The following is a 27,937-nucleotide window of genomic DNA, read 5'->3' as shown; positions in this document are numbered from 1 at the left end:
TATCATTTATTTGTAATTTTATGAAACTGTTTGAATTTTATGATCTCATCATAATAGATTTTTTCATATATATTCTCAAAACGAGATATTTATCTTAATTGTTATCAAAGTATAAAATTTCTAATTGTATATCTAACTCAACACTAAAAGTTTAAATAATTTTATCCAGGTTATGACTAAATATATTTAATCCTATTGGTTTGGTAGTTTATTATAATATTATAATAGGCTAATAGCTATTAGCATTGAAAATCTAATATCAAAGATGCTATTTTTTTTTTTAATTAATTGTTCGCCACATGTCAAGAACTTTATCTAAGATGAAATGAAAACAAAGAATAACAAAGATACATTTGTTTAAAGAGTCGTTTAAGATAGACCCATCAAAAACCATCAATTCAATAAACGTATCTTAGTTATAAAACTATAAATTATATTCAATATTATGAATTTGGCAGCATAATTGTTTGTTTGGTACCATGATCCTCATTTCTATTGACTTTTTCAAACAATAATGACTATGTTCCCTTCGTAACAGCTTCATTATTAGAGAGAGAGTCTATGCAAAATTTTAGGATTTTTAATTAAATAGTCGTGTGAATAAAAAAATTAACAAAAATCTGAAAGAAATTAAAGGATAATCTGGGGATTAGAATAAGAGAAGACAAACCCTAGAGTCCTTTTCCATTCAATTAATTTTAATTTTTCCAGGTCTTTTGGCCTATTCAACTTCCATGATGCCAAAAAGTAATGTAATTTCCAAAAAAAATTTTCCATTTCCCAAACTTCCAAAAGTAGTATCATTGGAAAACGCTTTCCTGGGAAAACTGGGGCCCAATCATATCTCAGAGCAAATATAGCTCTGCTCCTAACCCTATACTCTCATTCAAATCTCCGCCCTCCATTCCCAAGAATCCAACCACTGGCCCTTTCAGTCAATCGATCCAACGGTTCCACACTAATCCACATAGGCCGAATGCTGCACCAGATTAAACGCCCTCTCTTTGCTATAGGGTCCATGCTCTCTTTTGTTGCCAAAAACTTCACTGTCTCTTGTTCTTCTCTCTCGGGAACCCTAGCTATGAAATTACCGGAATGCCCTCGTCTTCAACAATGGGAGCAGCTTCTCTGTTCTCTAACGGAGGAGACTCCTTACGTGGAAGCCTTCAAGGGAAAATGGGCTGTGATCGGAGTCAAACTCGCTCGTCTCCCGACTCAACTCACCCAGCTCGCTGAGTCACCGAACTCAGAGAGTCAGCTCGCATCGGAGCTGGTTGAAGCCGTTTCTCAGACCTTGTCCGACGCACTCTCCCTTGCCCGGAAGTGCCGGAATCCTAATCTAGTAGACGGGAAACTCAGAACCCAGAGCGATATCGATGCTGTAACGGCGAAGCTGCATCAGCACATAAGCGATCTCGACCTCCTGGCTCGCACCGGAGCTCTCGAGGAGAGCTCCGGCTCGGTGAGTTCGAGGAGGGAGTGGGTCCGAGTTGAAGCGAGGAACTTGATGACCCGGTTGCAAATCGGGAGTGCGGAGTCGAGGAACTCGGCGATGGAGTCATTGTTGAGGTTGTTGAATGAGGACGACAAGAACGTGTTGATCGTTGTGGCCCAGGGCGTGGTTCCGATTCTGACTCGGTTGCTCGACTCGGCGTGCCCGGAGATGAAGGCGAAAGCAGTGTCGGCGATTTCTAGGGTTTCGGTTGTGGATAGTTGCAAGCATGTGTTGATTGCAGAAGGGCTTCAGCTGATAAACCAATTGATTAGGGTTTTAGAATCAAGAAGTGGGTTTGCTAAGGAAAAAGCTTGTATTGCTCTGCAAGCTCTCAGCTTTTCCAAAGAGAACGCCAGAGCAATCGGGTGTAGAGGTGGGATTGGAGCTCTCTTGGAGATTTGTGAGGCCGGAACCCCTTGTTCTCAGGCGTATGCGGCCGGGGTTTTAAGAAATCTTGCTGGGTTCAATGAAATTCACCCAAATTTCATTGAGGAGAATGCTGTTCCTGTGCTTATAGGGCTTGCAGGTTCAGGGACCTTTGTGGCACAGGAGAATGCAATTGGGTGTTTGTGTAACTTGGTTTCAGAGGACCAGAGCATGAGGCTTTTGGTTGCCAGAGAAGGTGGGGTTGAATGCTTGAAGACTTTCTGGGACTCAGCCCCATCGGTTTATAGTCTTGAAGTTGCTGTTGGGTTGCTGAAGAACTTGGCCTCATGTAGGACAGTTGCAGAGGCCATTGTTTCTGAGGATTTCATTGGTAAACTCAAAGGGGTGTTAAGTTGTGGAGCTGTGGGTGTGAGAATTGCTGCTGCTGGGGCAGTTCATGAGCTGGGTTTCAGCTCAAGAACCCGGAAAGAGATGGGAGAAGCTGGATTTATACCACATTTGGTCATGATGTTGGAGGCCAAGGCTGTTGAGGAGAAGGAGATGGCTGCAAAGGCATTGTCGTCTCTCATGCTTTATTCTGGCAACAGAAGAATTTTCACCAAGCAAGAGAAAGGGATAGAGTGTGCAGTTCAGCTTCTTGATCCCCTGCAGAATTTGGATAAGAAATATGCGATTTCTGTTTTGGCTTCAATTGGGAATTCAAAAAAGTGTCGAAAACAAATCATAGCTGCAGGGGCTTGTGCTTACTTGCAGAAACTCATTGAAATGGAAATTGACGGGGCTAAGAAGCTTTATGAAAGCCTGGATGGGAATAGCAACATCTGGGGTCTATTTGGTAGAACAAAATGAGCAAGGAAATCATTAACAGCAGGGGTTAATCTCATCATCTGTATGTACAATACCAGTTTCTCATTCTTTTTCTCATGATCTTCTCTATTGTTGAAAAGTAAATGTTGCTATTCTAATGGTCACTGTCAGTATAAATCTAGAGTAGTGATGCATTCTTGGCTTCCTGAAATCACCAGATTGGAAATTGATGGTCCTTTTTTTTTTGACCTAAAACCCCAATAAACCTACTTTTTTTCTCCTTTTCAAACTCATGCTTCTGCTGTATAGCTATTGCACATGCTGATTTCAATTGCTTGGTAGATTGAATGTCACAAAATCAGAAAGTGGCAATACAACACATTGATATCATAGATTTGTATAGAAGTTGGCTTGCCTTGAGAAAATAAGGTACAAGAACATTATGCCTCTTGCCATACTCAAGCTTTTTTCTTGCCAATTCATTGTGTCTGGAGGGTCAAAAGGAGAATTGATTAGGTTATTGACTGGATAAGAGTTTAATGCCAACAACCATGATTCATTTGAGTGATGCCAGCCTGGTACCAGCCTATTTTGGTAAATTTCATGGAAGCTTGCAAGTCTCCTCTCCTCAGCCAACTTGGCAACCTCCTTCACCCCCTTGCCTAAACAGACCTCCTACTTCTTCCAACATAGGATGAGTAATGATTGGAGTGTCTGCCATGGCTGTTTACACTTTACACAACATTGAACTTGATCTGGATTTAGCTAAGCAATAAACCCCAAGTGCCCTAACACTGCATACATAAAATGATGGGCACAAACTGTATGGCTTGCACTGTATGCTGATTGTTTATCACAAGGTAGCCCTGCCTTTATGGCTGTGTGGGTCTCCCATTAATGATGTGTAGATCGCAGTTATTACATCGGGTCGAAGAAAATGTTCCTGACATTATATATGTAGTAAACGCTTGTTATTCTTGCAGATGCATTTCAAAGCTTGAAATGTTCGTTGGGTTTAATGCAAACAATATCTACATGAGAGAGAATGGGTGGTTACCAATGGTATTAAAGTGATCTCCAACCTTGGTAGAACCATCTATCTAGCCCTATAAGGGGTATTTGTCTGTCTCAGTAGCTTGTAATCTTGTGAGATACAACGAAAATATTGTATCTACATGGGAGGAGAATGTGATATCTCACATAAAATAAAAGTTCTTGACTTATTTGTGAGGGTCCATTAGACCCATAATAGACACTATCAGTGAGTTGTTACTTGTCCTTATAATTCTAAACTCATTTGTTAAATCTCCATAATCTTTTCCTTAGTTTTTTCCCTAGACTGTCATCATGATTCCATTGACGGCTTTCAGCCACAAAAAAAATGGATAACAAGCATCAAAAGTCTTTGATCAGATATGAACCTAGGAGGCACCGACCCACGCATGTTTCATGTGGCGCAGCCATGTCCTAATCGCGAAGGGCCTTTTTGAGGGAGAAGAAAAGCAAAGGACGGTGGTCCAACACCAATCATCAGAATTGGTCGGAAATTATCCAAAACCGACCTTATGGTGGTTGTCGGAGAACCAAGAGAAGCAAGCAGCACATTTTCATGCCTCGTGTCTTCTCCTCCCTACCTGAGGACATATTCATGATACATTCTGCATCCTCCCTTCTCCAAAAATTCACCCTATTTGTGTCCGCTACTGCTTGTGGTTCCTCCTTTTGGACTCTATTTTCTCTTCTCCAAAGACAATCACACGCCCTCCAATTTGTTCTTTTTGATCAAGTCATCAAGACCACCTCTCTCTCGGACTCTATTTTCTCTTCTCCAAAGGACAATCACACCCCCTCCAATCTGTTCTTTTTGATCAAGTCATCAAGACCACCTCTCTCCCTCCCTCAGTCAACCCAAACTTGAAGCGAATAATAATTGTGTTACATACTGTTAGTGGAGTTTATAAAATTTATATCTCAGACCAAATATGTTTATAACTCATTAATCAATAAAATTATTAAATGTTATGCAAGATTACAAAAAAAACTACTTATTTATTAAACGAGTTATGTAGAATGACACGAATTTAATTCAAACTTGATTATACTCAACCTAAATCTATAAAAACTGCATTGAGATCGAGTCGTATTGATACATCAAACTTTGTCACCACTAATTAAAACAACAAAGGAAATTAAAAAAGTTTAGCCTTTATTAGAGTAGTACTCTCTTACCAATGAATCAAATGCCCTAAGTTAAAGTCAAGAGAAACAAACCCATTATATGACACTGACTTAATCCTTATCACGAGCCAAAGGTCATGAGATCTAGGGTCTATTTGATAATTTTTTTTAAAATTATTCTCTAATTTTTATAAAATAAATGTCTATTTGAAAACTTAAATTGTTTTTAATATTTTAAAAAATAATTTTTATATCTAGTGTTTTATTTTTAATTATTTTATATGTTTGTATAATTATATTTTTAAAAAAACCTTTAGAAAATCAGTAAAAATAAAAATAATAATTAAAAGATATTATTTAAAAACATCTTTTTTTTCTATTCATGAAAACAAAAAACATAAAATGATTTTTTGTTATTAAACGTATTTTGTGTGTTTTTTATTTTGAAAGAACAAGCCCCTAGTCGTAGCATGCAGGACAAGCCCATTGGGTGTCATTAATGTAATGTTGACTTAGAGAGTTGTAGCCTTTTTTAAGGTAGGGGAGGGGCAAACACATTTCACCCTAACTCGTACCCTTGTGAAATTTGCATACTATTTGTGACTTAGTATTTTTCAACGAGAGTACATTAACTATGGTTTTGATAAGACGGAATAATTTAAAAATTATTTTAATAAAACTTTTATTTTATGAATTATTTTTTATAAATAAATTATTTTGACTCTAAACTGAATTTTTATAACCTTCCGTCCATCCAAAGGTATTGCAAGCTTAAATTATAATGTTATAATGAATTTCAATTCCAACACATGATATACATGGAGAAAAGTTTTTCCTTGATGTTGATGGGGATTATCATGGTACGCAGAGTCAACGTATTTGATTATGAAAAATTCTATTAAAAGTATTTTTTTTTTAAAAAAAATTGATAAAATTCCAAAAATATTTGTTATTAAAAGTAATTTTTGTAATGCATTATTACAAAACCTTTTCCTTTTCATGTCCCAATCTCAATTATTTTCATCGCTGGCTCTCTATGAATTTAAGTTCTAGAAAATTCCAAGGATTCGTAGGAAATTATTGAGAAAATAAAAAGGGTTGTTAGTTATGACGGTGATGGCGAGGTCTTATCCTTATTATTAATCTTATGGGAAAACGTCATGGATGACGACAGCTCATCAAGTGGCCGCATTTCAAATAGTATTTTTTGATTCTCTCCCGACTTTCAATGTGCCACCCTCCTACACGTGCTTTGTACACAATCATTTCCCCTTCTTTATACACACTCAATCACTCATCCTTCTTTTTTTTTTTCTATATTATTTTTCATCTTTTTTTTTAATCATACTTTAACCTTTGAGGTGGAATTTTAATGGGTATGGAAAATTTTGTCACATGGATTTGGTATTATACTATACTATAAAAATCATATAATTTAATTTGAATTGTTGAATAAAAGTAAAAAATCTAGAAAATGAACCCTAATTAAAATATAAAATCATTTTTATAAAATGTCAACTTTTAATATTATATGAATCTTTTTTATATCTTCAAGTGATATTTAGTTGTTGAGAATCATGATTTCTTGATTAGTTGTTTATCATAATTAAATTATTGAAATATATATATATATATATATATTCAAAATTGTGACACATTTTAAAGGGAAAATAGGTTTTTTTTTTCTTTTTTTTTATATCTTAAGTTGAGCAAACCAGACTTAATTCCAAAGAAAAAAAAAGTCATTGCCAACTTTTTAATATCAAATGAATTTTTTTTTATATCTTTAAGATTACATTAAAGTACAATTATCACAGTACTTGTGATCTTGATATCTTAGTTTGGGCTGGCAAGAGGAAGAGACGAGAAAAACTAAAGGAGACACTTGGGCATGAATATTTTTACACATTTTGGGTGTAAATGATTGGATCAAAGGCCTTGCTTTCTCATAAATTAATCAGGGAAGCCATGGATTACAGCTTTTATGTTTGAGTGCCCTTGCCTGATGCCTTCTGGGCTTTTTGCAAACAAAAATATATATTGAAAAATTATTTTTAAGTTGTAAAAATTGAAATAAAAACTTATCTTTTTGAAGAGATATTATTTTATTAATATTTTATAATTTTTATAGATTTAAGAATAGTTTTTTCATCTATATAAATCTTAAATTATTTTTGTATATATATATATATATATATTTCAAAAAGTACTACAAATATATAAATAAAAAATATAAAAAATCAGGAGTCTGATGGGGTTTGTGAGACTTCAGGCATGGGCTCTAAATTTGAGGGCATTCAGCATTCATTATTGCCCACAATGAATGCAGGAAAAAGGTGTCCCTCTCCTCCCAAATTCACCATGTGCCCTTCATCCCCTTGCTGCCCTTTCCTATCCTATCATTTCATCAATAAGTCTCACTTCTGATAGAAAAAAAACAACAAAACATACATGTACAAATAACCAATTTTGTTGTCTGATTGATTTTATACTAGAAAATTCTTATTTGATCTAAATAATTAATTCATATATATATATATATATATATATATATATATATACTGCTCTGTTCTAGAAAGATAAGATTATTGATAAAATCCAGACATTTATTTTGATAAGGGTTTCTTTTTCATAATTTCATCATATATTCCAGTGACAAAATCAATTAAAACATTGTCAGATGCTTTTATAACTTCCATTTCCTTGTTTGATAATAATCAAATTTCTTCCTACTGGTTTATTCATTGTTCAATCTTTAAAGTTTAGGTATATAAATCAAAGGAATTTTCCTCCTCAACATTTGGGAAGGAGAAAAAAAATGGGAAAAAGAAGAGGAATGTGACCTTTTTAAGATATTTTTTTCCACATTGGGCTCCATGTATATACTAGTACAATATAGAATCTATAAAATATATTAATCATCCTTTTCTCAGATGACACTTTTCTGCAACTACTGACCCATGCTCCTCATGTACCCCATTGCTTAATATATTACAAAAGGTGAAAACTGTCTCTCTATTTCTCTATCCATCTCCTCTTCGCTTCTAGGTTCTGGGTATTTTTTTCCAACCCTTTCCTGGGTTTTAATTTGTTTTTGCAGGTTTTGGTGTTCTGGGTTCGTTCAAGCTGTTGTGAGGATTGAGCTGTCGCAGATTTTGTTGTGTTTTAGGGTTTGAATTTTTGCAGATTTTGTTGGGTTCTTCTGGGTTTAAGGAGCTGGTCCAATTCTCTTTGTGGGCATTTCTCTTTTAATTTGTTTTCGGGTTAGGTCAGTTTCGAGTTTTCTGGGGGTTTTTCTGAAGCTCTTCCAAGGTTTTGGCGGTCTAGGGTTGTTAGAGGTTTTCGTGACGGATTTGGGTGTGTGTTCTAGGATTTATATCAGAAAATGGTGAGCCCCAAACCCAGTAATGGCGAGAGGGTGCCCTGCGATTTCTGCAGTGGGCAGATTGCGGTTCTGTACTGCAGAGCTGACTCCGCGAAGCTCTGTTTGTTCTGCGACCAGCACGTTCACTCAGCGAACGCCCTCTCTCGCAAGCATCTGCGTTCTCAGATCTGCGATAACTGCAGTTCAGAGCCCGTTTCAGTCCGGTGCAGTACGGACAATATGGTGCTATGCCAAGAGTGCGATTGGGACGCCCACGGGAGCTGCTCTGTGTCCGCCGCACACGATCGGAAGCCGGTGGAGGGTTTCTCTGGCTGCCCCTCGGCGGTGCAGCTCTCCTCCATCTGGGGTCTCGATATCGAGGAGAAGAAGGCCCCGCTGCCGCCGCCGCCGTCCATGGCGGTGGATTCGTGGGTGTATAAGTCCAATACATTGACTTTTCAAGACTTAATGGTGCCGAACGGGAATGCGGTGGCCTTTCCGGATGCATTAGGTGGCGAGGTGTCGAAGAGGCAGAGCCCGAGCTGTGGGAAGCACAAACAAGTGATATTCAAACAGTTGGTGGAGTTGTTCAGGAGGGATTTACTGGCTGGCAATGGCGGTGGCGGTGGCATAGTCGGTGATGATGAAGATGATGGTGGCGGTGGCGTCTGCGGAGGTGGTGAAAATTTGGTGACGGGTTGGCAGGGGCATGTAGGGGAATCTATTGGTATAGAAAATGGTGGAGTATTGGATGTTGATCATCAGGCATTGGAGCAGCAAACACCATTCACATCTTTGCTTATGTTACCAAATCGCGCCACCACCGGCGGAGTGATTTTGTGGGATAATAATCCCAGTGATCAAAGCACTCAGGTATTGTCTCAAACACCCTTTCAGCTGCATTCTTCTTCGTATTGATAATGTGATGTAATGTACGAGAAATATGTTCTGGAGTAGGGTGGACTGGTGCCAGGTTCTTTGTTTTTTTTTTTTTTTTTTTGATAACCCAGGAAATTCCATGTCCAGACCCTTAGGACTCTCCATGGGACCCAAACCTAGGGTGCTGATCACCTCGCAACAACCAGCACCTGGTAAATTCAGGTTATCATGGTGGCAGGATTCGAACTCAGGACCATCTGCCACTTATTGAGACCACACTTCCCGTTGTTGGCCTGAGCAACTGGGCTACCATGGTGGGTTGGTGCTAGGTTCTTTGTTGATTTCATTTAGTTGTGTTTTGGTTGATTCTGGTAATTGCTTGATGACTTGATGCAACTCTGCTGTAGAATTCAACTTTTAAATGCTAAAGCATACGTGAAAAGTTAATGCTTTCATGGCATTTAATCATCTCCCTGCAATGGATATTAACTGAATTTTCTCTGTGATCTAATGTTTAAGACGATGTTTCCAAAAGATCCCTAGGGTTTTCCTCATTGGAAGTCCCTCTGTCGGGTTTTTTCCTGGTTCCTTAGGAGGTGTTCACCCTTGTTAGGTCCAAGTTATGGTCATTGCAAAATCAAGTGATTGTCTTTGTCTGTCTTGGTGCGTTGTTCTTCTTCAAGAGCACTGAACCAAAAAATAGTTTATGGTGCTAAGACTGATTTTTCTTGAAGTGGCTATTAGATTCAGGAGAGAGGTGGGGATGACACCCCAACACCCACCGTCCCATTTTTTTCTCCTCAAAAGTTTGTTTCATTAATTCTTTTAGGAACATTTTAAATCTGGGATGGATTACTTGCTGTTTGTTGTTGAACGTTCTATTAGCCATTTTCCTACATATTGTCAAGTGAATTCAGTTTGTTCTATGTTACCTCGTATTTAGGTGTTAGTTTTGCTATTTTGTTTTAAAATTCTGGTTTAACTTATAACATATGCTGCCATTAACCATCTTATGTGCTTCATTGCAGATATGGGATTTTCATTTAGGACACTCAAGGGGTTATGAAGAATGTGGTCTATTAGAAGCCGAATATGGTGTTAATGATGCAGGATTCGTAATCAAGAGTTACAGTGAGCTTATGAAAGAAACATCATTCACAAATACAAAGGTGGTGGGGGAAATGTATGATATAAATTACTCCATGACACATGAAGATATCACATCATTTAATGTAAGCCCTTCTGACTTAAGTTGTATTTGTTACTTGAATATCATTTAGTTCAATTGTTTACCTTTAGTTGTATTCCTAATTGTTCTTTAAACAGTAAGTTATCCTCTTCTACGGGAAATTTCTGTCCTTACTTTTTATTTGTTCTGTCTATCTTGGAGCATACTAAAGTCCATACACATTGTGGTGGAAATTAATGCTAATGCCATGGTGATCTACACTCTGGTGGATGTGCTATGCAACCAGGTCCACAAAATTTCTTTATAGAATTTTGTTTATTTTTCCCTTTTGTAAGGATACTGTAAAAATAATGAATTGAAGCCTAATAGAATGAGCAGTGGTGTTATTAAAAGGGATTATTCTTTTAAGGGTCATAAATTGTGTCTTAAACTAGCATATTGCTTCCCAGTCCTCCTGCCATAGGTTCAAGATTGACTTACTTCCTCCTACTTGTGTTGTACTTTTTGTGTTTCTGTTTTCTGTTTTCTAATGGTGTTGGTGCTTTTGGTTTTTTGTATTTTTGTTTTTTGGTTGTTGTTTGTGTTTGGGTCAATGGTTCGTATGGACTTAGTTTGTCTAATCCTAGGTTGACAACCAACAAGAGCACAGCATAGGTCTAAAGGCATTTGTGATTTCGTAAATATGATCTGCTCCAAAACGCATAAATGTTAACCATTCTGAAGTCAGTGAAAGATGTAGGTATTCTTCAACAAATTTTCAACTTCTGAATGGCCAACATCGTCTCTATGTCAAATGTTAATTGATGTCAATGGTCTGTATTATGTCAATAGCAACTTCACTTGTTTGAAATACATGGAGCTGGCAGATCTCCTGGATCCCATCTTGATTCCGTTGCACCTGACACGTGTTTTTTATTACGTATTCTACACCTATCTTCCCTGTTTGTTGTTCAGGTGTTATTGTTGCTCTTTCTTTTATGTGTTTATCGGAGGGCTTTGCTCGTTGTTGACTTGTTCTATTTGGAAAATGCAGAATAACTCAAATAACCCAACAGCAAGCCAGGGAGCAGCAACTTCTGAGAGCAACAACTTACCTATTGCACGGCCGTCATCAGGTTCAGCTTTTGCTAAACCTAAAAGCTTTAGTGGATCGAAGGACATTGAGTTAACAGAACAATCTATTCTTATGAGAGGTGAAAGTGGAAGAACAGCAGCAACAACGAAGGTGGATTTGGAGCAGCTGGCACAGAATAGAGGTAATGCCATGCTACGTTACAAGGAAAAGAAGAAAACTAGAAGGTATGTCCTTCCATTTTCTTCATATCTTCTAACTCAAGTTTGAACCTTTTTTGTTTAATAAGAACACAAATTGTCGTCTTTCTGAATATTTAAAGTAAAATCATGAATAGATATGATAAGCATATACGGTATGAGTCAAGGAAGGCAAGGGCTGATACTAGGAAGCGAGTGAAGGGTCGGTTTGTGAAGGCTACTGAAGCTCCGGATGGTTGAAGATGTGCTCAATTACTTTGAGATGAGCTCCATATTGTCTGTAAATGCTTAATATGTTTCTCCCTCTGTCACATTAAATATATAATGTAAGGATTCTTAAATTCTTTTCATCAATTACAACCTCTCTCTCTACAATGGTGCACGCACACACACCACATGCGGTTTTGTGTAATGTTTTCATTCACTTGAGCCAAAGGTTTCAGAGTCTGGCAGTAATCCATTGGCCCAGTGTGGTTTGCGGGTGGGGTATGAGCCCTTGAGACTTTAAGAGATCTCAAGAAAGCTCGTATTTTTGAAATTAAGGTTTTGGCAAAGCCAGTTTCCAACTTGATCATATTCTTGTAGTCTGGCTTACCAGCTTTTTCCAATAAGAAAGAAACATCAAGGGTGTTGTACCAAGTTTATATTTTCAACCTTCAGACTTCGATATCTAATCTCCATCATTCAAAAATAAAATGCAAAAACAAAGCATAGCAGTTAGGGGAACAATCCCTCTGCCCCCAGCCATCTTCCTCTCCTCTCTACCCTTTCTCCCTTCCTCCGTTTTGCTCCAGCCCATTTCACAATCTTCTGTCCTTTGTAAAGGAGTGCTGATATAAGTAACTACCCCTTTTGATAAGATTTTCTTTTGTTGCCCCAAAACTTCTGAGGGTTATATCATGCTACATTTTAGAAGCTGAGAATCAATTTTCCGTTTCATGCTTTTTCTTCCCATAGATTGGGAGACATTAAAACACTGTGATGTCAGATCATTAACCCATTTTTCTTCCCATAAATTGTTTCTTATGTTTTTAAATAACTTCTATATGTAGTGTTTATTTTTAATCATCCTTCATATTTGTTCAATTATTTTTTAAAACAATCTTTAAAAAACAAGTAAAAGTAACTAAAATATATTCTTATAAAACACCCCGTCTTGTTTGGTAATTGTTTTTTAAAATAATTTTTTATTCTAAAAAAAACATATTTTTTAATTAAAAAATAGAAAACAATTATTTATTCTTAAAAATAGAAAATAATTTTATATTCTTAAAAATAAAAATTTAGGTATTTTTTTTATAATATCTTTTAGTTTTTTTTAGGGTTGTTTTAAAAAGTAATTATACAAATATGAAGAATGATTGAAAATAAGGGTTTGTTTGGTTGTTTTTGAAAACTGTTATGGAAAACAATTTTTAAGAATAGTTTTTGGTGTTTTCAAAAAAAAAAAAATTGTGTTTGGGAACTGAATTTTGGAAAACAGTTTTTATTTTTTATTTTTAAAAAAAACATGTTTGGTTGAGTTAATAAAAACGTTATTTAGAACAAGTAAAACAAAAACCATGTTTTAAAGTTGTTTTTTTTTCCAATTAATAAAGTGTTTTCTTCAAGTAACTTTATATTATAAATTTATAAATAATTTTTATATACACAATTCATTTAAATTAGAAAAAAAATATTTCATTTTAAATAGAATATATAGGACATGAAAATAAATGCAAATATGTCCATTTGAGATATTGAAAAAAGAATGCAAAGAAACCATCAAAATAAGTTTTAGTTTTCATATAAACAATATTTTTATTCTAAATTTTATTTTTAGTAATTAATCTGAATATAATTTTTATTTGGATGATTGAAGTCAAAGCAACCAAATTGCTATTTTAATAAATTTGCTTTGACCAATAATTGTTTATAATGACACTTTGTTCATTATTGTTTGAGTTATAAGTAAGGTGAATTTTGAAGATGTTCACTTTCCAAGGGATTCTCACGACTGAAGATGGTGTTTTATTTGTGTTGATCAATATATTTTACCAACCAATATGCTTTGATTAATATATTTTCTCTTTATGTATGAATTTTATTTTACCAACCATTTTATCCATATAAATGACCCTCATGTCCCTTAAAAATATCTCTGACCATTCTAATATTGAGAAAAGTCTTTAGCCAATATTACTACCCTCACTCTCTCTTGTCTCTCATCTTCTTCAAAACTGAGAAAAAAATCACCTGTAAAACCCTCTCAATAAGCTGTTCGTTTTCTTTCTCTTCCATGTCCTTAAGCAGATTTTTTTGTTTTTCTTGAATAAAACAACTCAAGAAAAATCAAAACTGAGAAATGAGAAAAATCAAGGTTTTTTTTTGTTTATTTTCTTTTTTGTCCCCCACTTTTCTTAGCATCCAAACGGGAAAATACAAATAGGAAATAAAAGGAAAGCACAAATGTGTTGGTGTTGTTACCTTCGTTTCGTGCCACTGGAGATGCCACCACTGTGTTGGAGAAGAGGAAATGTGAGAACAGGAAGAAAAAAAGATGGAGAACATCTATTCTCTTAGGGTTTTTTTTGTTCTGTAAACAGTAAAAAAACGGGGAAAACAATATTTTTTTGTTCTTTAAAAAGTGTCATTTTGAGAACACGGAGAACAAGAAAAACAAAAACAACTTTCTCAACCAAACAAGTTTTTTGTGTTTTTTGTTTTTAAGAACAGAAAACATATAAATATTTTAAGTATAAAAATTTGTTTTATAAAAAAAAAGTACTATAAATAAAAATTTGTTTATAAAAAAAAGCATAAAAATATAGAAAACAAATTTAAAAATATTTTAAGTTCTAAACATTATAGAACTTTTTGTTTTAAATCTATTCTCAAAATTGTGCTTTAACAGTAGTTGTGGAAAATGTTCCCAACTAGCTCATTACTGTTCGAGAGGATATAATTCTTGTTTTATGTTTCTAAAAACAGGAAATCAAAATAACTTTTGTATTAAATATAAGAATTGTTTGAAAATTATGTAAAAAAATTGAGGACATAATTTAAAAAAATATAAGGTAAGCTCATCTTATTTTATATAAGAATATATTTTATATTGAAATAATAGTATTTTTTATTTTAAAAAAATGAAAATAGAAAGTATACATAAATGAAAACTTAGGATCTATTTGGGAATGTTTTCGAAAATAGTTTTCTTATGTTTTTTAAAATAAAAATCGGTTTAAGAATTTGAAAAAATTTCAACCTATTTTTTATTTATTTTATGTTTTCAAATATTTTTTTAAAATAACCTTTAATCTATCATGCTTATTTTTAATTATTCTTAGTATATATACAATTATTTTTTGAAATGATCCTCCGAAAACCAAGTAAAAATATTTGAAAACAATTAAAAGAGTTAAATGCGGTTTATTCTTTCAACCTTCAACATGTTTTACATTTTACTCCTTTATATTCAAAACTCAATACTTTATTTATCAAATTTATTAATACTTTGTCTCTCAAACTTGTTAAAAGTCAATGAATGATTTGTTGAGCAAAGAAATAAGGTTGAAATGTAAAACCCAACCATTCAAACCAGAATTTGAAAAAGATTATTTTTTTTAAATGAAAAATTAGTAATTTAGGGAAATTATTAGTCTTTAAGAATTTTGAGGGGTAAAATATTGGGTTTTAAATATGAGAAGATAAAGTGTATTTAATATGTTAATAGATTACACCATGTTTTCAAAGCAAGTTCTCCCAAAATTGTTTGGTGTCAAAAAAATTATTAGTATTTTCGGGTTAAAAGACACAAACTGTTTTCAATACTTACAAGTTGTACTCTTTTCTCTTTGCCTTCTATGGATTCTTTCCAAGATTCCATGCCACCCCCACTTCAGAATTGAAAGAAGTTGAACGGGTATTACTTGATTCATATTCAGTTCTTTGTAGTTGGAGGTCTATTCATGCAATCTTCCAGGCAATCCCCACTTGGCCCACTTCAAAATTAAAAGGAGTTAGAATAGTTATTACTTGATTTATATTCAATTATTCTTTCTAGTTGCAAGTCAATTCATGCAATAAATCCCTACACCAAATGTATGTGAAAACCCTCAATGTAGACTTCACTTGCCTAAGGGCATGAATGCTAATCCTTGGTCCATGAGACCCAAGCTCATGTTTGGCACGTTGAATAATTGGTATTTAATTGATGTTAGTATGTATAAAAACCTACATAGGCAATGCCTGGTTAGGTTTCTTCTTAGAAAAAACAAAACTAAGTAAAAAATGGTGTAGTTTACAACGTTGGGGGTTTCAATAAAATTCTTGAATCGAGTAGACTTTTCAATACTACAAGACAAAATTGAAATGGTCAGTGAATTGAATGTGGAGGAAGCTTCAATACCCGACGGGAATTGATGGGTTATGAAAATGAATTCTGAGACTTTCCAATATCAATATGAATATGTACATATATAAACACATCCCCATTCAACCATTTAATTACATGACTTACACATCTTCTAGAAATATGACGTTCCCAGTTCAATTACTTTATCAACATCTTGGACTCCCAACAAACAATTATTCTATTTTAATAATTTATTTATTTATTTTTATTGTTTTTTGACAGAATTTATCCATACCAAACAATGGGCTTTGACAAATCTTCAGAACCCACCTCTACTAGATGGCTATTATTTAAATTCTGTAGTCCAGTGTCACCTAATAAGATATGGTTGTATGGCCATGACTAACCTGCAATGCAAAATTTTCATATATATATATGTATGGTGTTTATGACATTATGTAGAAGTGCAAATTAAGATTTCTTCTCTCTCTGGATTTGAGGTTTCTAGAACCGCTGCTCAATGGGGTCTCCATCTCTGCTCTTCCTTTTTCTTGCTGTCTTAGCTTTTGTGACTGTGGATTGCAGCTATGAAGGTATGCAAGCTAGCTTTAATCCTTCTTCCTTCACCTCGAGGATTCAAATAATATTATCCTTTTGGATCAATTGGTAGTTGAACATGATAATAGGATCTTGTTTTTTATCTTGTTGTTTTAGGAAATTACTCATTCCGAGTTTACCAATTGATAGTTTAACATGGTATTAGGTCATAAATTTGAACATTATTTTCTCTTTTCTCTAATAGATCAATTGATGTGTAATATATTTACTTTTCCTTGATTTTTTGTGATGTTAATTTGTAATTTAACATGGTATGAAAGTCTCAATTTTTTAAAAGATCATGAGTTAATATTTCATTTATTTTCTTGATTATTATTGGCTTATTACCTAATAGACGTAAAATATTTTTCCATCAGGCGATGTCCTTTATGCATGGAAGATCAAACTCGAGGACCCTAACAACGTCCTCAAGAGTTGGGATTCATCATTAGCAAATCCATGTACTTGGTCTCATGTCACTTGCAACTCCAACAACAATGTCACAAGGGTGTAAGTGACTTCAACCCTTATTTATCATTTCAAACCTAATCTCAAAACCCTAATTTCATTACCATTTCAATCATCCCACAGGGACCTTGGCAATGCAGGACTCTCAGGACCTCTTATCCCTGACCTTGGAAACTTGACCTTTCTTCAATACTTGTAAGGCTTCAATCCTTTTTCTTTTTTTTTTTGGTGTATTGGTACTGAATTAACTAAAATCTATATTATCACCTAACTTCACTCTAATCTGCAGCGAGGTGTTTGAAAACAAGATCAATGGTTCCATTCCAAGTGAGATAGGGAAATTATTAAAGCTGGTCAGCTTAGACCTAAAATATAATCATCTTTCAGGGTTCATTCCTGAGTCTCTTGGCAACCTCACATCCTTGAGGTTTATGTAAGTCTATTCTTTGAATCATTTTGAGAGGAGGGTTTAGCTTAATTATCTAATTACATGTTACTTAATATGTGATTATTGATTTGATCGCAGGAGATTGAATCATAATAATCTAACAGGGACTGTACCAAAAGAGATCTTTCAGCTAATTGGCTCCGGCAACTTGTGGACACTGTGAGTTGATTCTAGGATCATGGAATAAACTAAAGTCATGAATTGTTTTGGATCCAAATTTAATCATGCTACATGTTTGTTTATCTTAATAGGGACCTATCGGATAACGACTTAAATGGGACCGTTCGAGCAACTAATCCAATAGGTAACTAATGATTATATCATCAAAGGAAAAGTTTGCGATAAGTTAAATCATACATGAATTGATTTACAAATTGTATCGACATAACACTTAGATGGATTAAAAGGATCGTATCAGGGTTGAAACTCTTAATTTGAATAGAACGATTAAATAAATGGGTTAAGTGGGTTGGTAAGAATATGATATAAACACGATTAGTTTCAACCCAAACCTATTATTTTTATGTTGGAGTACCAAAAAGAGATTCTTAACTATGCTCCAACCCATGAACTTTGACATGGGTTAGCAATAATGGGCCTAACCAAAGCCCATACGATTCTTCCTCTTACCTATGTGTTTTTTTTTTTTTTTTGTATGAAGGGTTTGCCATTACAACAGTAATCCAAGATCCAAAGGCTTGAAGGAGATAGAAGATGAAGACTCATACCTATGCTACATACTTCCATGGTTGAAAAATAATGAGATTGTTGTTCATAAATAAGGGTTGTGGATAATAATAAGAGTTGGTTGTAGGCTTGTGGCCCATCTTCAAAGCCCACTACTTATGCTTTATGATATGTAATTCATTGTATTTAAACACTTGCTTTATACTTTATAATTATGGGTAACAAATCTTAGTTATTCAATTAATGTTGATCACATTAATAAGTAATCCAATGAAAATATGACTATATTACCCTCCAAAAGAGAGGTGTTTGTTTTATTAGTTTAATGAATTTAAAATGACTTAATATTTTAATTTAAATTATTATATATATTAAATATGTTTCATAAAATAACTTGATAGTATTGCTTAAAATCAAAATTAATTTAAAGTGATAAGTGAAAAGAAATCACTTTTTTGCTTTAAATTTAAATTAGTTTCATTTTCTTTAAAGAATATTTTAACATTTTCAACAACTCTATTACAATCATAAACTTATTTCTCACTGTAAAATCCAAAAAGAAAAGGAAAGTTTGAGATTTCTGATCACTTAAATATATATATATATAATTGTTTACAACTCTAATATAGGAAATAAACAACTCTAACACTAATCTATGTCTTTTTCATAAGTTTGTTGCTTAATATTAATGAGGGTAAAAATGTCAAAAGCTAATTGTTTTTTAAAAAAGTTAAGTTAATTTATCAAATAGTCTTATGTTTAAGTAAAAATTAAATAATATATATATATATATTAAAGATAATCTAAATTACATCATCTTAAGGCAACAAGTATTAAGTTTTTAATATTATCTAATTTATTGAATTACTTTTTAAATTGAGGTGATGTTTGTTTTGTAACTTTTTTTTATTAATTTTTAAAATTAAAAGTAATTTATTGATATTACAAACATAATTAAATTGAATTTGTTAAAAACAAATTCACTTTAGTTATATTAATTTATATCAATAAGTTACTTTTAATTAAACAAAAAAATAGATTATTTTAACTTTTTTTTATTAAAAATTAAAATAAAAACACAGCACCTTGATCCATTTACTTCTTCGTATAACATACATGATCTCTATTCTTATTGAAATCCCATTGAAAGAGCCTTTTAAACTTTTTTTTTTATTTATATATATATATATGGAAAAAAAGGCCCTCAACATTTGAAGGCTAAATAGAATTTTTAAAAGTATTTGAATGTAACTGTGCGTTTGATAGTGATTCTAAGAAATGTTTTTAATCTTTTTAACACTTGAAAATATTTATTTTTTATACATTAAAAACATTAAAAATACTTCTTAAAATCACTATTAAATACTCTTAATAATCATATGACACATTTCTCAACTTAATTAATCTATGTTTTGGAGAAACAAAAGACTTGGCCTTTTACTCGAAAAACTAAATCGCTAATAATTACTTCTACTCCTTGGATTACTATTAAACCTAAAAGTTAAACGTTTTCCAAACATGACCTTAGCCATGGTTGAGTTCAAAAGTAGTGCTTGAAATGTGATTGAGTCACGCAACTCAGAAGACCCACATAGTGGAAGCAAAGCGACTTTAGATGAAAACTAAATGGGGGAATTGGATTTGAAAATTTGCAGGTGGAAAGCAGCGGGAAGATGTTGCCTTTATCATGAACATGTAGGTCAGTGAATATTATTCAAACTAAAAGGATTCTTTTTGACCTTTTTTTTAACCTCTTCCTTTGTATATACCCATTTGTGATGGTGAACATCAACCCACACCCCACTTTACTTTTCCATTCATATCAATCAACCCTTAATTCCAAAGGGGATAACAACAAACGGGAACCTCACTTTTGCCTCATATTCTTTGACTTATTATTATTATTTATAATGATATAATGATAAATAGAATCCAACATTTGATTGGATATAGACTTTAATATCATTAACAATGACTCATTTCCGTTAGGTATTGCTTGTTATATATTCAACATTCACATAATTTTCAAAATAATCTAATACCAAAGGCCAATGCTACATAGAGATGCTTCTAATGTCTTATATACCGTGAACTCATCTTGATTACATTAATGTATTTAGATTATATAAATCTTGAATTTTAAGCTTAGAGTAGATAATACTTACAAAAAACAAAAGCGGGTCATTATTATATTTCATGAGTCACATATCAAGCTTTAAAAAGTAGTCAATAATCTTATCAATATATAAAAGTATAAACTTATACACAAATGTATGGAAATTGAATTCAAATTTACATACCCTCTTCTTATCAATGCACTCTAAAATTGTTGTAGTATGTGACTCATATTGATGGAAAGACATAAATGGAGAAAAATGAGCAAATATCAAAGTGGAGCAAAGTGGAACAACAATATTTATCATTCAAACTTGTATTTTTATTGTTAAGGGCGAATGATAGGTTGAGAGGGTTTGGAGGAAACGCCTCCTGTGGTACAGTTTAAGAGTATTTTTGAAATTTCATTATTTAAGAATTAATATAAATCATAATTTGACAAATAATGAAGGTCTTCTTTCCTGTTCCCATGGACATGGATAATTTATTAAACCATATTAAATCTGTTTTTTTTTTTCTCTAATTTTTCACTATGAATCATTGCATGAAAATCAACAAAAATTAAAGTTTTATATAACAAAAAGGATTCTAATAAATATGCTTAATTTGCTTAACATAGTAGTGTGGAATATAGATTTCTTTCAAAGATTTTTTTCATTTCACAATTGCCCATTTTTGGATGGAGATGTCCAATATTCTTGGAGAAATAAAAAGGAAGCAATAAAATATTAATATCTTTTTTACCAATGTCATCATTCTAATTTGGAGTTCACTTTTCCTAAGATTACTTAGAATCTTAAAAACTCCCCTTCACATGCCCAAAAGTCCAAAACCAACTCTCAACTGTCTTCACCCCCTTTTTTGTACACAAATGAACATGGGTCCAATAACATCATTAGGAATTGAGAGGTCAATGGTCAAAACCTAAACCCACAACACAAATCCATCTCATATCCATTCCTTTTCGCAGGGGTTTTATCCATGTTGAAGAAGTGATTATACACTCAATTGTCCGTATAAAAAAGGGCCCTTTTTCTCTTTGAAGAATTAGAAGAAGAAGAAAGAAAAAGAAAGAAAAAGGAAAAGAAAAAAAGCTTTTTGCAGGGGTGAACCCATCCCCCTTTTTTCAATCACTATGGAACCTTTGTCTTGAACCATTAATTGACAGCAGGGAGGAGAAAAAGAATGAATGCAGGTGCATAGTGGGTTATGGGTTAGTCAAGTCACTTCTTTTAAGAAAGTAATCATAACATCTACCCATCTATCAAAATCAAAGTATTTTTCAAATTTGATCAAATGGGAAACCCAAAAATCAAAAATCAAAAATCAAAATAAACAGAGAGAGATAGGGAGAAAGACCAAACATTAAAAGAAGAGATCACTCACATGGGCAACAATGTGTAATGAATGAGGGTTTTGGTGGCTGATTGACTCCTGGGTGCTATGGCCCTACTGCAGCTGGACTTGTTGGGTCTTCTTTATCTCCTGCCAGCTGAACCAAATCCTCAAAGGGTGCCCCACCACAAGAATATGGAGACGGGGTTCATTGGTTGAGCCACCACTGGTTCATAAAGGAAGGGATCAGTCCAAAGCATGTGGGAACAAAGGGATTTAAGAATAGTCATAGCAAATAATTTTTAAAAATTGAAAACACTTCAAATTTATTTATTTTTTTAAAAGTAATTTGTTTTTGTTAGAGTTGGGTTTGGGTCTCCAAGTGGGTTGACCCGACCCGACTCAAATAAATAAAAAAATGGGGGAGTAGTTTTTGGGTAAAAATTGTCACTATTAAGAATAAATAAATAAAAAGTTTTTTTTTAATTCTCTCTCTCTCTCTCTCTGAAAACTCTTTCGTGAGAATTCTCTCCCTAAAAAATCAGAAAGAAATATTTTGACTTCTCTCTCCTTGAAAATCACAAAAAGAATAAATATGTTTTCTTCTCTCACTAGGAAACAAAAGAGTAAGAATGTAATTCTTCTAAAAAAAAAAAAAGGTTCTTGTATTTATAGTTTAATTCATGACTTGAGGCGAGAAATTTAACTAGTGAAACAATCAATCTAAATCTTGGACATTTCAGAAGTTAATTGAAAATCTTATTATTCATCAGTTTTCCAACAGATTTAAAAAAAAATTATTATTTTCTATCAAAAGTTTAAAAAAATTATTTTCAAGAAGAATTTTCAAATGACACCTTAAGATTTGGAGGATGGTGAGCAGAAAACAGTGAAAGAATTTTCCTTGTTTACAAGAGTAAGGGAACTTTTCTCTTGGTCAATCACATAATTTTGTAACATTGTTGGAGTTGGTTTTTCTATTTGATTTATTTTAGGCAAGGTTCTCCCTTTCCATTCACGCTAAAAATGATTGGAATAATTCTTTGTTCTTATAGTGTATTTCATGTTTTTAAAGATATCTTTAAGTTAATAGGGGTCAATGATTTAGCATGACTTAATAATTTAATTTAAGTCATTAAATAAATTAAATATGTTTAATAAAAAATTTAATATCATAACTTAAAATAAAAAATAATTTTAATGATTAAATTAAAATAATTAATTTATTCTTAATCTTAAATAATTTTTTACCTTATTTATCTATATTTAATAAAAATATACAATTATGATTTTGTATTCACAACTTATCTTTTATAATAAATATATTTATAATTATCTTATATTTTTACAATACTTTAAATATGTTTAATAAATAAATTTATTAATGAAAATTAATACAAAATATAAATTTGTGTTAAAATTAGTAAGATTAAATACGTCAATTTGATAATTTAAATAAAATTTAAGTTAATTTTATTAAACAACTTGAATACTTAAAATAAAAAATTTTATAATAAGTTTTTAATCAACAACTTAAAAATAATATAACTTAAAATCAATTTAAATTGTTAAATAATAAATAGTAAATTGTATCATACAAACCTGTTAATTGGATTTTAATCAAATTTAACTGATTCCTCAAATCAACTTTTTAAAATAATATATATAAAATGAATTGTAGAGGACAACTTAAAGGCAAGAATATTGGGTTTTTTTGAGACATGGTGACAAAGACATAGAAAGATATTTAGATGGAAGTGCTTATTAAAAGGTATCCCTTGAGGTAATAAATATCCAATAATAATCTATCTTTTTAATAATTTATTTTAAATGTAAAAGAAATTGAAAAGAAAAATTGGACTTTATTACATTTACCCACCTCTACCCTTCAAGGCAAAGATAAACGAAGGGACAATGCATGAAACATGTTGATTATAGTTTAAACTTATATGAATTTTATTTTGCTAGGTGAATTGAAGGGAAATTCTATCCTATTAATTTAATATTATATCAAATTCTTAATCCAAACGGTTTAAATATATGATGAGATTTATATTATTGAATGAAGGTATGAAAAGACTAGCTCCCAATATAAATAAAATACATCCTAGTAGAAATTAACGAAATTAAAATGTAAAATAACAATATATATATATGAGATATAAAGTAATCAAAATTTAAAATATTGTTCAATATATAAAGAAACGTGGCTTGATTATATAACAAAATATGAGATCGAGATATACACATAAAACCTCTTATTATGGGTATCAAAATTTAATCCTAGATCAAAGAAAAATAAACCTAAAGGATCGACTTATTTTTTTTTTTTTCCAATAAATATATGAGATTTATATGTGTATATGAAATTTGTGATTGTGGTCACATGAATGGACTTTAAATTAAAAGAAAAAAAATAAAAAGGATTGGCTTTTTTTTTTTTTTCATTTTTCCAATAAAATACTAGATATGAGGTATACACATAAAACCTTTGATTGTGGGAAAATAAGCCAAAAGGATTGGCTTATTTTTCTTTATTCTTCTAACAAAATATGAGATCTAAACATAGGCATGAAACCTTTGATTGTGGGTACCATAATTTAATCCTAAATCAAAGGAAAATAAGCCAAAAGGATTGACTTATTTTTCTTCATTTATCCAAAACAAAACACAAAACCCGAAGTAGAAAATCAGAATGCCTCGTTAAAGACCCATGTAAAACAGGGAAAACCTGGTATTTAATTGAAGCAAGTCAGAGAGTTAAAATTAAAGAAAGGAAAGTGAACCGACCACCACAAATTTCAAGGTGAAGTTATTCCCCAAGGGGCTATAAGGTAGATTCTTTGAAACTCGTCCATATTTCCTTCCTTTATATTTATATATATATATATGTAGGGGGGTTGTAAGTGTAACATAGATTTACAAACACAGGCGTCAGTCCACAGAGGCTACAGCTCCCCAAACTCTTTCAATTATTCTCTTCTATCAGACTTTGGCTTCAATATACTTCAAAAGATATGTCTAGATTCTCTGCCCCCATCTCCCTTTTTTTACACTACCATGATTGAACCCCTATGCATTTGCATATTGTTTATTTCCATATACTCTCTCTCTCTCTCTCTCTCTCTCTCTCTCTCTTTTTAATTTGGGGGTAAGAAAATTGTATAGAATCAGAAAAGGGTTTTGAAAAGTTGGGTGCGTTTGAGATGATATATTCTAGCTTTACATTGTGCTGCATTGATATGTGGAATGGAATCCTTGGTACAAAGTGGGTGGTGTTTTGTTTTAAAAATATATATATATATATATTTTGTGGTTAGTTTATCAAATATAGCAAATCTTATAAGTTAATTAATTATTTAAAAATTGTTTTCAAATTTAGATATCACATGGAAGTTCAAATTTGTGAATATGTTTTGTAATTATTAGTTTTTGTAAATTTGTTTTTAAAATTTCTCTAAATATATAAAATATAACAAAGAAAGAAAGAAAGAAAAAACTACCAATGGACAACCTCAAGATAAAGGATATTCAAACATTGAAATGGTCCAAAAGCTTCCCATTTTTAAATTTGGGTGTAAGAAAAAGACAATCTTCACATTATTTTTTGCTTTTTCTTTTTGAAAAATAACTCCTATTAGATTAGAAACTTGTCCCCAAAATTTAAGTTACAAAGATAATAAGCTAAAAATGCCTCACTATAATGCACCTTTTTACATAGGAATAAATCATGAAAACATTTAAATTTAAGTTAATAAAAACTAATCAGCACTCACTAACTACAAATTGGACAACCCCAAGTTCTAGGTAGTTTGGGAGTGTCTTTCTTGATATGGATTTTGAATAATGCTACACAAATTAAACACTTTTTTTTTTTAATATTTGTCAAAACTTATGTCAGACTGATGGTCAAGGAGATTGAAAAAGGAAACATGTTCCATTTTAATAGGAAGAAAGAGGAGCGTAGTACCTTTAATGTTGTTCTTCTCACATGGCATGGGCAACCAACAGAGTGAGAAGTCCATCTCTGTGAACAGGGTTGCTGGTTCCACCTGCACAGCCAAGTTGGTCATGATATTGAAGGGAAAAGAGGGAACAGATAAGTCTTTTGGACAAGTATTGGAGGGCAATTTTGGGCTCACAAAGTGTTTGCTTTTGTTTGGAACGAAAACAACTAAACAGGTGATGCAAGACACAGCTCATTAAAAACTTGTATTTACTTCTTAAGCTACTCCAACAGAAGTGCCCAGTCCTTTTATGGGCTCTATAAATTCCCCAACAAAGCTTGGATTCCCTTGCCTCTTTGCTTTCAACTAAACAACAACTCTCTCTCTCTCTCTCTCTCTCTCTCTCTCTCTCTATTAAGAAAGTAAGAAACATTCAGAATCACTCAACGCTCAACTCAAAGTTTGAAGGTTTCTGAATGGCGATCTGGGCTCAGTATCATCATCTTCTAGCCCTTTTTCTCCTAACATGGGCATCTACAGTGCCCACAAATGCAAACATGGAAGGTAAGCATGGAGTTTTCATCTGGGCATTCTTCAAAGTGAGTGTTCCACACCATCTTCTTCATTTTCTTTTGTCTGTTGGGTTGTTCTTTGAGCAGGAGATGCCTTGTATGCATTGAGGAGAGCAGTGGAGGACCCAGAGCATGTTCTACAGAGCTGGGATCCAACTTTGGTGGATCCCTGTACATGGTTTCATGTCACTTGTGACTCAGACAACAGAGTCACCAGACTGTAAATAAACTTTCCTTCCCATGTCCTCCTCCTGCTTTACTTTTGAAGAGGCAGAACATGACTTTATATATGTATATACTGATGTGCAGTGACCTTGGAAATGCAAAGCTATCAGGCAATCTAGTTCCAGAGTTGGGGAAGCTTGAGCGTCTCCAGTATCTGTAAGTATTAATCACTTAAATCTACTATGGAGTCTGAGCAGATACAGCATTTAATAGGAATAATGAATTGGTGGGCTGGTTTACAGGGAACTCTATATGAACAACTTGGTGGGTCCAATACCAGTGCAACTTGGAGGACTCAAGAACCTAGTAAGCTTGGATCTGTTCCACAACAACCTCACTGGCTCAATCCCTCCATCACTCTCCAAGCTCTCCAATCTCAGATTCCTGTAAGGATTCATACAAGCATATCTGGTTTTGGTCCCTAGAGTTTTTGATGAATAAACTCAGATGGTGAAGATCTTTAATGCCCTTCTATTTGGGTGGGTTTTGGGTTATGTAATAAGGTGTGTCAGGGTCTGGTAGTCAGATACCATTAAAAATGGGAAGGCCCTAGCTTTCTCAATAAATGTAACTCTATGTTTCTCTGTAACCCACAATCATGAGCCTGGTTTTAGTCCTGACTCACGTAATCGTTCATGCAGGAGACTGAACAGCAACAGGTTGAGTGGAACAATACCCAGAGAACTTACCAAGCTTGGAAGCCTTAAGATCCTGTAATCATGCCCTAAACCCACCCTATCCTCTCATCTTCCTTTTTTTCTTTTTCTTTTTTTTTTTTCTCTTTTTTTTTTCTTTTTCTCTGTAAGCTTTTCTGTGACATTGATAACTCAACTTCCAATCAGCCTCATCATATTAATCTAAATTTTGTGCAGTGATGTGTCAAACAACGATTTGTGTGGCACAATCCCAACCACTGGTTCCTTCTCCAAGTTCTCAGAGGAAAGGTAAGGACTGAGGAGTAAGGACATTAGGATCTGAATTTTTTGACTTTAGGGGGTTGTCTTATCTCTCTTGTTTTATGGGTGTGCAGTTTTATGAATAACCCAAGATTGGAAGGGCCAGAGCTGATGGGGTTTGTAAGATATGACACGAGAGGAGGCTGCAAGTGAAGAATATGGGGAGGGCCATAGTTCTTTTTCTATAATGATTAATATACTTGAAACACTGAAACAAGTTTCCTTGTGTCAAGTCCAGAGATTCTCCATCTCCATGTCAGAATGGGTTTCAAGTTCAACCACCTTTTTTTTTTGTCATTCGGTGTAAAATATATATATATATATATCTCCTGCTATGTCTAACAGTCTATGTCCTCTGCCCTTTATGCATTTGAAGGTGGTTTTTGGTTCAAGAATGGTTACTGTATTATATAGAAATAAAGAGAATGGAGAAAAAGGGGATGTTCTGTGTTTTATTTATTTATCAAGAAAATTCCATATGCAACCATGAAGATAGTACTTTGGGTAAGGTTACATTTGGGGGTGTCTTGTTGGGACAGGTTGAATGGGTATGGACAGACTTGAAAGAGATACAAGGACACTGGTTGACCCTTGTACTTTCCTTTGTGCATAATAATGAAGGGGTTGAAGAATAAGATCTTTGCACTCAGACATGAAAACTATTTTGCATCAGCCCTGCTTTA

At 33.2% G+C, this 27,937-nt stretch overlaps 4 protein-coding genes across 4 annotated transcripts; all 4 read left to right on the top strand.

Annotated features, from left to right (window-relative positions):
* Nucleotides 1-752: 752 nt before the first annotated feature.
* Nucleotides 753-2,900, top strand: LOC100247251 (uncharacterized). The gene has a single exon (XM_002263546.4). It carries the CDS (start codon nt 977-979, stop codon nt 2,729-2,731), a length of 1,755 nt encoding a protein of 584 aa, XP_002263582.1. The 5' UTR covers nt 753-976; the 3' UTR covers nt 2,732-2,900.
* A 4,860-nt stretch (nt 2,901-7,760) lies between these two features.
* On the top strand, nt 7,761-11,925 carry LOC100242118 (zinc finger protein CONSTANS-LIKE 14). The gene is made up of 5 exons (XM_010658777.2): nt 7,761-7,867; nt 7,968-9,104; nt 10,139-10,342; nt 11,333-11,598; nt 11,709-11,925. The coding sequence occupies exons 2-5, from the start codon at nt 8,253-8,255 to the stop codon at nt 11,809-11,811; spliced, it is 1,425 nt and encodes a 474-aa protein (XP_010657079.1). The 5' UTR covers nt 7,761-7,867; nt 7,968-8,252; the 3' UTR covers nt 11,812-11,925.
* A 4,380-nt stretch (nt 11,926-16,305) lies between these two features.
* On the top strand, nt 16,306-18,348 carry LOC100264403 (leucine-rich repeat protein 1). The gene is made up of 7 exons (XM_002263618.5): nt 16,306-16,497; nt 16,879-17,011; nt 17,093-17,164; nt 17,259-17,402; nt 17,496-17,576; nt 17,669-17,721; nt 18,079-18,348. Exons 1-7 carry the CDS (start codon nt 16,425-16,427, stop codon nt 18,117-18,119), a joined length of 597 nt encoding a protein of 198 aa, XP_002263654.2. The 5' UTR covers nt 16,306-16,424; the 3' UTR covers nt 18,120-18,348.
* A 7,179-nt stretch (nt 18,349-25,527) lies between these two features.
* On the top strand, nt 25,528-27,709 carry LOC100259228 (leucine-rich repeat protein 1). Its single transcript, XM_002263652.4, has 7 exons — nt 25,528-26,065; nt 26,161-26,293; nt 26,383-26,454; nt 26,541-26,684; nt 26,940-27,011; nt 27,171-27,242; nt 27,329-27,709. The coding sequence occupies exons 1-7, from the start codon at nt 25,978-25,980 to the stop codon at nt 27,405-27,407; spliced, it is 660 nt and encodes a 219-aa protein (XP_002263688.1). The 5' UTR covers nt 25,528-25,977; the 3' UTR covers nt 27,408-27,709.
* The last annotated feature ends 228 nt before the right edge of the window (nt 27,710-27,937 follow it).

This window comes from Vitis vinifera, chromosome 1 (assembly GCF_030704535.1).
Source record: "Vitis vinifera cultivar Pinot Noir 40024 chromosome 1, ASM3070453v1".
Lineage (NCBI taxonomy): Eukaryota > Viridiplantae > Streptophyta > Magnoliopsida > Vitales > Vitaceae > Vitis > Vitis vinifera.
Note: the sequence above shows the minus strand (reverse complement) of the source record. Positions and strands in the feature narration are given on the sequence as shown.

Bases quoted from the DNA above. Each gene is read 5' to 3' on its own strand.
- LOC100247251 (XM_002263546.4), top strand. From the start codon at position 977: ATGCTGCACCAGATTAAACGCCCTCTCTTTGCTATAGGGTCCATGCTC.
- LOC100242118 (XM_010658777.2), top strand. From the start codon at position 8,253: ATGGTGAGCCCCAAACCCAGTAATGGCGAGAGGGTGCCCTGCGATTTC. The intron at 10,343-11,332 runs GTAAGCCCTTCT...TGGAAAATGCAG, and splicing joins AAGATATCACATCATTTAAT to AATAACTCAAATAACCCAAC. The intron at 11,599-11,708 runs GTATGTCCTTCC...AATCATGAATAG, and splicing joins GAAAAGAAGAAAACTAGAAG to ATATGATAAGCATATACGGT.
- LOC100264403 (XM_002263618.5), top strand. From the start codon at position 16,425: ATGGGGTCTCCATCTCTGCTCTTCCTTTTTCTTGCTGTCTTAGCTTTT. The intron at 16,498-16,878 runs GTATGCAAGCTA...TTTTTCCATCAG, and splicing joins TGTGGATTGCAGCTATGAAG to GCGATGTCCTTTATGCATGG. The intron at 17,722-18,078 runs GTAACTAATGAT...TTTTGTATGAAG, and splicing joins TCGAGCAACTAATCCAATAG to GGTTTGCCATTACAACAGTA.
- LOC100259228 (XM_002263652.4), top strand. From the start codon at position 25,978: ATGGCGATCTGGGCTCAGTATCATCATCTTCTAGCCCTTTTTCTCCTA. The intron at 26,294-26,382 runs GTAAATAAACTT...ACTGATGTGCAG, and splicing joins GACAACAGAGTCACCAGACT to TGACCTTGGAAATGCAAAGC. The intron at 27,243-27,328 runs GTAAGGACTGAG...ATGGGTGTGCAG, and splicing joins TCCAAGTTCTCAGAGGAAAG to TTTTATGAATAACCCAAGAT.